General features: G+C 42.3%; 1 protein-coding gene across 1 annotated transcript; it reads left to right on the top strand.

Moving 5' to 3' along the window:
• Window positions 1-415: 415 nt before the first annotated feature.
• On the top strand, window positions 416-7,557 carry CABLES2 (Cdk5 and Abl enzyme substrate 2; the record flags this gene model as incomplete). The annotated part of the gene is made up of 9 exons (XM_010195133.1): window positions 416-487; window positions 678-770; window positions 1,465-1,542; window positions 3,069-3,177; window positions 3,709-3,874; window positions 4,392-4,495; window positions 4,910-5,016; window positions 6,339-6,543; window positions 6,994-7,557. Coding segments are annotated over 9 exons (1,075 nt in total), but the record flags the coding sequence as incomplete, so codon positions are not given.
• Between the last annotated feature and the right edge of the window lie 280 nt (window positions 7,558-7,837).

Raw genomic sequence — 7,837 nt, 5'->3', positions numbered from 1 at the left:
CCGCAGATGTTCGGTCATCCTACAGATACTCCTGTGTCTGTCCACAGAGTGATTAAAAAATGACTTTTCTGGGGGGACGAGGCTTTTTGCAATATTTCTTGTAAGATTTTTAAATGAGTGTTTGGAAGCTTTTTAGGCGTTCAGCTTATAGGTAGGTGGTGTTATATGTTGAAGATAGTGAATGCTGTTGCTAATGAAATTGGTATAAATAACTAACTACTTGCAACGTCTTGGAGGGGGAGGAAAGTTCTTGGCCTTTTTAGGAACCTGAAACTCTTAGTTAAGCACTCTGCCAACAATAAAAACCCAGAAAACCTGCCATTTGTGCTAAGAGCTCATAGATCTGTTGCAGTTCATAAACTCGGAGGCCATGAACTAATATTGTTCACTCTTCGTGGTGTTGTACATTTTACAGAAGGCGTTTTATCTCCCAGCGCTGCTCTCTAGACTTTTTAGAAGACATAGTGGAATATGCCAGTGTACGAAGGTACTTGTTTTTCAAAAGCAGCATTAATCTCAACTCGTTGCATGCAGTCCTCTCTTCCCTGCACCCTCTTCCACGCCAAAATCTGAGGTCCTGCATGCTAGTGCTGCCATGTGCTCATACGACTGGCACAAAACCTTTTCAGAGCACTTAACAGCTGGTGGTGTTTGGTTTTCTTTTATTATAATTGCAGAACCAAGCATATATCTGGGTCTCCGAGGCACAAAAGCTTGAAGAAGATGCACTTCATCAAGAACATGAGGCAGTATGACACCAAGAACAGCAGGTAAGGTCTGGAGATCAAGGTGGAATAGGATGTGCTCAGCCATAGGCTCTAGTTCAATGCAAATACCCCTTTAATGTCACTGGGAATAAGATTATGTCCTTGGGGTCTTGTTAATTTTATACAAAGGTGCTTCTGTCTGCTACATCTACAGCAATATTCTGATAGTTCTGCCATCCTGCTTTGAGGAGGTTAAATCATTCTCTTCGAACACCTTCCTTATCTCCAACACACAGGGAGGTTAGAGCTGAGGAGGACTTAAGTAGAATGCCTTCATTTAGCCAAATTTTTGGCTCATAGATGCTGGGCAGAAGAGAAAAGGGGGCACATTCATATTTATTATTAATAGAGGTGTGAGACTTCATCTAAATGTAAAATATTATCTGCATCTTCTCTCAAGGTTTATGTAAAAGTAAATAAATACAGATATGTGTTTAAAGACTAGGATCTCCTTTGAGGAGCTCCCCAGGTGATGGCAGTTACTGAATGCTTTGATTCAGAACTTGGCTCTAAGGACCTACATAGTCAGAACAAAACCTCTGCTTTTATGCTGCTTTCTGAAAATATAAATCCTCAGTGGTACCTATGTAACTTGCAGAGCAATTTAAGGGGAGTTGTGTGTTCATGTTCCATAAAAAACTGCTTTGTAACTTCTGAATCTTAAGTCTTACCCTGATTTCTTCCTGTCTGCTTACAGGATAGTGTTAATCTGTGCGAAACGAACACTGTGTGTGGCTTTTTCTATCCTACCTTACGGGGAGAGTTTACGGATCAGGTGAGTCATCCTGAACTGCTTTGTGAAGTGTCTGCTCCATTGGTTGCAAATGAGCTTTTTGAAATGAGTACAGAAGCAAGTGAACTTATTCAGCCGACCATTTATGTGCAAGGACAAGAGCTTGGTATCAGAGGAGTAAAACCAGACATTGCCACAGTGTCTAAATGTTCATTCAGACTCCAAGAGAAAACGAGTGGAAAAGGTGGACTTTTCTTCAGGTGTCTATTCACATTTTAAAGCACTCCAGTCCTGTGAAGTCCCTGAAACCAGCTTTGAGCACATGGTGTGATACGTTGTGTGCAGGATTTCCTGTGCTCCTAAAGTGATCAGAAATCATCTCTCTTTAGTGCAACAAACAGTTGTGCCAGCAAAAAAGCATACGAGAAATCATCTCTCTTTAGTGCAACAAACAGTGGTGCCAGCAAAAAGGCATACAGAGCATCAAGGAAGGATGCTGCTGTCTTTACTGGAAACCCTTCAAGGTTTTATAGTGAAGTTACATCTAAATAAATTTAGGATGCTTTGCTGGTTTTTTTTCAGCTCTCCAAAGCCACAAATGTCACTATTTGCAATCTAAGAAAACCAGAAACAGTTTAGACTGATACTGCTTCTAGTGTTAGTACTAGATTTTTTTTAATCAACCGTCAATATGATCACTTATGAGAAACCAAACCCAGTAACTGGATTTCCCTGCAGCTTTGCTCGGTCCCTTGTGAAGTCTGAGGTCGTTCTATGAAGGTCTGGGATTTGCAAGTATCCCATAGAAAATAGTAGTCTTATTCTGATCCATTTTTGGCGAAACAATTGTGTTGTCACTCCTGTCCTGCACATAACTTATGGGCGAAGGAAACGGATGTTTAGTGGTGGGAGTTGTATTGTATGCAAATACCCTTGCCATAAAAATAGGTGACAGGAAAATATTCTCTCACTTAATAGAAAAGCAGAAAGGTCACCAGAGCTATTTTAGAGCAGTTCTGAGCACTGGTGTTCTGCTTGGAAGCTGCCAGTGCAGTTTTTCACATGAAAGTTGCTTTTTTGCATGGGAATATAGGTGAAGCTGCACGCTGCCATTGCTGAAGCAGAGTTCTGCTGGCGGCCCTAATTCTTAAGTTAAGCTTGTGTGCACAGTGGTTGGAAAATTGCAATTGAAAGGCAAGTTTCTAATCCTGGAAAACGAGTAATATAAATCATGTTTGCTGTTAAGTATTTGAGCATTCGGGTGTTACGAACGGGATGGTCTTGTGCAGAAAGACCACGTTAAAAAAACAGCTTACCTTTGGTAGGTATATTGCTACAGATTTGAGTTAAAATGAGATGAAACCTCATTCTTCAGTGAGTTAATGTCTCCCTCCACATTTTGAAAAGAGTATTTAAAAGTTAATGTTTTCTTGGAGATGGGATTGAGGGATTGCACTGTTCTCACACAGACCTCTGGTGCTGGCCGTAGGATGGACCTGGTATTTACCATAGAGGAAGCTGGGCTTATGCTGCATTTTCCAATAGTGCGTTTTCTTATCTGCATTTAGTGATCTAAAAATGGAAGGACAGAAGCAAAGACATCCTTCTGGAGGAGTTTCAGTCTCCACTGAGATGGTGCTTGGACTGGAAGGAGTAGAGCTGGGTGCTGATGGCAAGGTAAGGAATATTTTCTGGTCTCTTGATCTGTAATGGTAAAGCACTGTGGAAATTAAGTGGGAGCTGTAACTTTTCAGAGCAGTGGAAGTTTGTTTTGATGCTTAAAGTTTGAATGGTTTGTGATAAAGCTTCTTCTGAGGAGGCTGTTGGAGCCCATGATCACTTCTTCCTCAGTTTCTGGAGGATTGATTTGACTCTAGTATCTCGGGGAACGTGTGAGTGATGTCTTAATAGACGGGCAAAATTTATACCTCTTCAGTTAACTTTATAGACTGCCAGAATTTTACTGATGTGATTTTTCCCTTTTCATTGCCACCCCACCAAATCTTCTGCATCACGTCCATACTGAAGTTATGGAAGCAAGGCATTCCTCATCCAACTTTTCCCTTTCCTCCTGTCCCACAATTTCAAGGCCCCCACTCACAAATACAAACTCCAGGGGACTCTTTTGAGTTGGAAATCCTGGATATTTGGAAGTCAGCTTTTCGATACATTTCCCCATATAACTACTACAACTTTCTCTTCTTTAAGGTTGTGTCCTATGCAAAATTCTTGTATCCGACCAATGCCCTCGTTATTCGCAAAGCCGACGGCCACAGTGCTGTTCCCTTGTGTCGAGCCACTGCTTCACGGAGTCTTCCTGGATCAAGATACAAACCTGTGACAGCAAAAACGATACCAGCAGCAACAGACATTGGTAAGGACAGCCGTCAGCTTTGTCACCGCTTGTGCACACAGCAGAGACACAGAAAAGGAATATATTTGTCTGAAACAACTGCAAATGGAGAAGTGTGTTATTGGAAAGGATGTGCTGCAGTGGGGAGGAGACTGTTTTTAGCACAGCCTAGCAAAGAAGGCTCATTAATGAAGGATAAACCATGAGCCTTAGGACTGAAGCTTGCACATATTCCTTACCTCTCTGCATATCTAACCTAGTTCTTTTCATGCAATTCAAGGAGCAGAAAGCTTTTCCTTGGAAATGTAATGTTTTATATTACTCAACAAGAAACCCCTGGTGTGTGTAGGTACAGGTGGTCCTGACTGGTGTATTTATGGAAGGCAAACAGGTGACTGTAGCTGTAGGTAGTTTGCCTGTACTGTGGGATCTGCCAACACTCTTAATGTTTGCTGTTTGAAAACTTTTTAAAGAGGAATTGGGGAATTTAAAGCTCTGTGTCTTGTGGCCCAGTGTTGTGCTTTCTTTGTTCCCTCAGGAAGTGAAGCTGGGGAAGCCTCAGAGTATGATCCAAATCTCCTGGATGATCCTCAATGGCCCTGTGGAAAACATAAACGTGTTCTCATCTTTGCCTCTTACATGGTGAGTGGCTGGCATATCTGGACAGAGGAGGGAGGGAGTGCCTGGAAGATCCTCCTGTAAAGAACTTCCCCAAGGAGGAAAACTTCCTCTAGGAAGAAAAAGTTGTGGTGCTTTGATAATTGATTAGGAAAAATACAATAGTTGGGTTTGTACACTTGCCTTGTTGAGGACCAACCTGGCATGTATCTACATGTTGTAATTTTGTGCTTTTAACCATTTTCTTACTGTTTTTTTTATGATTTTGGCTGTGGTTGAGATTCAACATGGTCTGTTACTTAGGACATTGCAGAAATGTTAAATTATGAATAATATAACTTGGCTTTGCCTTTGCATTAGTGTCTTTGGAAGGCTTGTTTGTCTGTCAGTCAGTACTGTTCACCAGAGAAATGATCTCTTTTGCCTCTTGTATTTCAGACTACGGTCATAGAATACGTGAAACCCTCAGACCTTAAAAAGGATATGAATGAAACCTTTAGAGAGAAGTTTCCTCATATCAAGTTGACACTGAGTAAAATTAGGAGGTAAGAAAAAAGCATTGAATAATGAGAACATCTTCTACGCTGCACAAGGCTGCTTTTATCTTCCACTTGTATGAAGCAAATACTAGATCTATTAATAGTATATATGATTAAACACTAATCTCTTGTTGCCAGTCGAGCTGACTGTAGGATGACAGCCCTGTGCAGGAATGTTTAGGATGCTGAGAAAGGGTAACAGTTGCTTTTCATAGTTCATCCTAAAAGGGTTTTGTTTCACCGATGTGGGGCACTGACATTCATAGCCAATTAACAGTGCAGCAGCATTAGCCTGGAAACAAATACTTGTAACCTGGTTGTTTGGCTGTAGTGCAGTCCCACTCCAACAGGGTTGTCTTTCTGCACCCTCTGGCTATTCTTGCCTTTCCATTACCAGACTCACTGGTGATCGTGGCTTCTAGTAAGATTTTAGGATAAAGAGGAGTGTTAAATCTGGGGAGTCTCAGTAAAGAGAAGTATTTAGTGAAGACAGGACTGTGCCACACAGAAGTCCTCATCTTCCAGGAAATGCATCTGGCTGCTCATCAGTTACGCCCTCTGAGAGCTGTAATCTTGCTGGTATTACCGGGCGGTTAATACAATCAGGGCTTTCTGAAATAGCCAGCTTAAACACAGTTCTGCTGAATCACCAGGGCTGTGTGTAACTCTCGGCTCCAAGTGGAAGACTTGCTCAGTCAGAGTGTGTTCTGCCAGTGCCCTGCATGCTCCTCTGTGTAGCTGTTTTGAGTAGTGTGCTTCCACAGAGATCTTCTTGCAGGTGTAGCGTGGATGGCAGCTATGAGAGGTAAAATCCACCATAAAGTCTGCCCTGATGCTGAAGCAAAAGGCCAGCCGTTGTGGGAAGGGTGTAAACCAGTCTGCCTCCCCCCTCAGACCTGATTCTTCCATGAGAGGTGTGTGGTAGACAGGTCTCCATGCAGCAGCTGCTGTGATCTGCACAGCTTTGATGTGGTATTCTGCAGGGTGGTTCGGTCTTATGATATGAATCACGAACCAGTTTGGGAGCCCAGAGGCGATCACACAGCAGTAGCCCATCTGTCAGTGAGGCAGCTAAACCCTGGTGTTCATGGGCAGATGAGGAACTGTTCTTCTGCAGTAGATGTTATCAGCCAGGTTACATCAGTTTGTGCATTAGCTCCAGCTTGCTGCCAGCTGGGCTTCTCCAGTCTAGGATAATGTATAGATAATATGATTTTCCAAATAGGAGCCTTGTCTCTATGCTCTTCAGAGTTCCCATGCTGCAGTGTTTCTACAGCATTTCTTAAAAGCTGTTGTGTTTGAGAGGGTGTCTTTTTTCCTACTCCTAGTTTAAAGAGAGAGATGCGGAACCTGAGTGAAGAGTGCAATCTGGAGCCGGTTACCGTCTCCATGGCTTATGTTTACTTTGAGAAGCTCGTCCTCCAAGGCAAACTCAACAAACAGAACCGCAAACTGTGTGCTGGTGCTTGCGTTCTGCTCGCAGCCAAGATCAGCAGCGATCTCAGGAAACACGAAGTTAAACACCTTATAGATGTAAGTACTGTGAGACTTGGTTTGGGTGTTGTCAAAACCCTCTATTTCATAGAACAAGAAGAAGATTAAAGCCAAGATTTTCAGCAGTGCATGCTTGCATTTAAGACCAACTTTCAGTCAGTTTTATGTCTCATTACGGCTCTTCCTCGATTTTTTTTTTATTAATTAAAACTACCTAGCTGTGCAGCCCTCCTGATCCTGCAGTGAGGTTATTCTTGCACTGACTTTCTCACCCAGGCATCTGTAACTGCTGTGTGGGTGTCACAGCTGAGCTGATAAGCTGGTTTACTTGTCTGATCCCTGGCAACACTTCTGGTTCTGTAGGTACAGCTCAGGCCATGCATTGCTGGCTCCTGTTTCATGCTGATTTAATCTATCAGTGCGTTGGTGTCTTGTGGATTAACTGGTTCTTTCTCTTCTCTTTTTTATCTTTTTCTATTACTATCATAGAAACTAGAAGAGAGATTCAGATTCAACAGAAGAGATCTGATTGGTTTTGAATTCACTGTCCTCGTAGCTTTGGAACTGGCTCTCTATCTTCCCGAAAACCAAGTTTTACCTCATTACAGACGGCTCACACAACAGTCTTAACCAAAGCTCTGCTCCAGCTGACAGCCAGTGGCGCTGGGGCTCGCATCGCTGGACGCTGCTGGGGACGTTGCCACCGGCCTTTCTGTGCCACTGCGTGCGTCCTGCCACGGCTACAGCCGGTCTTGAAGTCTGCGGTGCGTTAGCAAACTGTCGAGGGGTGCATGATGGACACGTATGCCAAGTCTGGGGGATGGTACGAGAAGAGTTATTGAACTTTATTTTCTTTTGGACATTTAAAGCACAAATATTCACCAGTCAGCTGTCACAGCTGCTTATTATTCCTTATTTATCTCTTTTGGTTTTACTAAAACTGTTCTTCCCTATGAAGAATACTATGGTATTGTTTCGGTTTTGTTTTTATTTTAAGCCTTTATTGTATTCCTTGAGATGCTAAAGGAAGCATCACTCCCATTCCAGTGCACCATAAAGTTCAGATGTTTCTAAGAATCTTCTTGCATTTTTACATTAATGAAATGCATATTTTATTTTTTTAAAGATGTGCCTAAAACTGGCTGGTCTGGTACCAGTGCTTTTTAAGTTAGTTACGTTATTTAGTGGGGAATCCTGAATTTGTATAGCCATTTATTCTTTACCTACATTGGCCTTGCATATAAGGAAAGCAACTCTAGTATATCTGCACTAATGATACACAGGGCATCTATTCTGTTCTCTACTATAGATCTCTAAGTAGCAAGATTGAAAT

Source organism: Mesitornis unicolor, unplaced genomic scaffold (assembly GCF_000695765.1).
Source record: "Mesitornis unicolor isolate BGI_N332 unplaced genomic scaffold, ASM69576v1 scaffold3492, whole genome shotgun sequence".
NCBI classification, from domain to species: Eukaryota; Metazoa; Chordata; class Aves; order Mesitornithiformes; family Mesitornithidae; genus Mesitornis; species Mesitornis unicolor.
The sequence above is the reverse complement of the archived record's forward strand: the minus strand, read 5'-3'. Positions and strand labels throughout refer to the sequence as shown.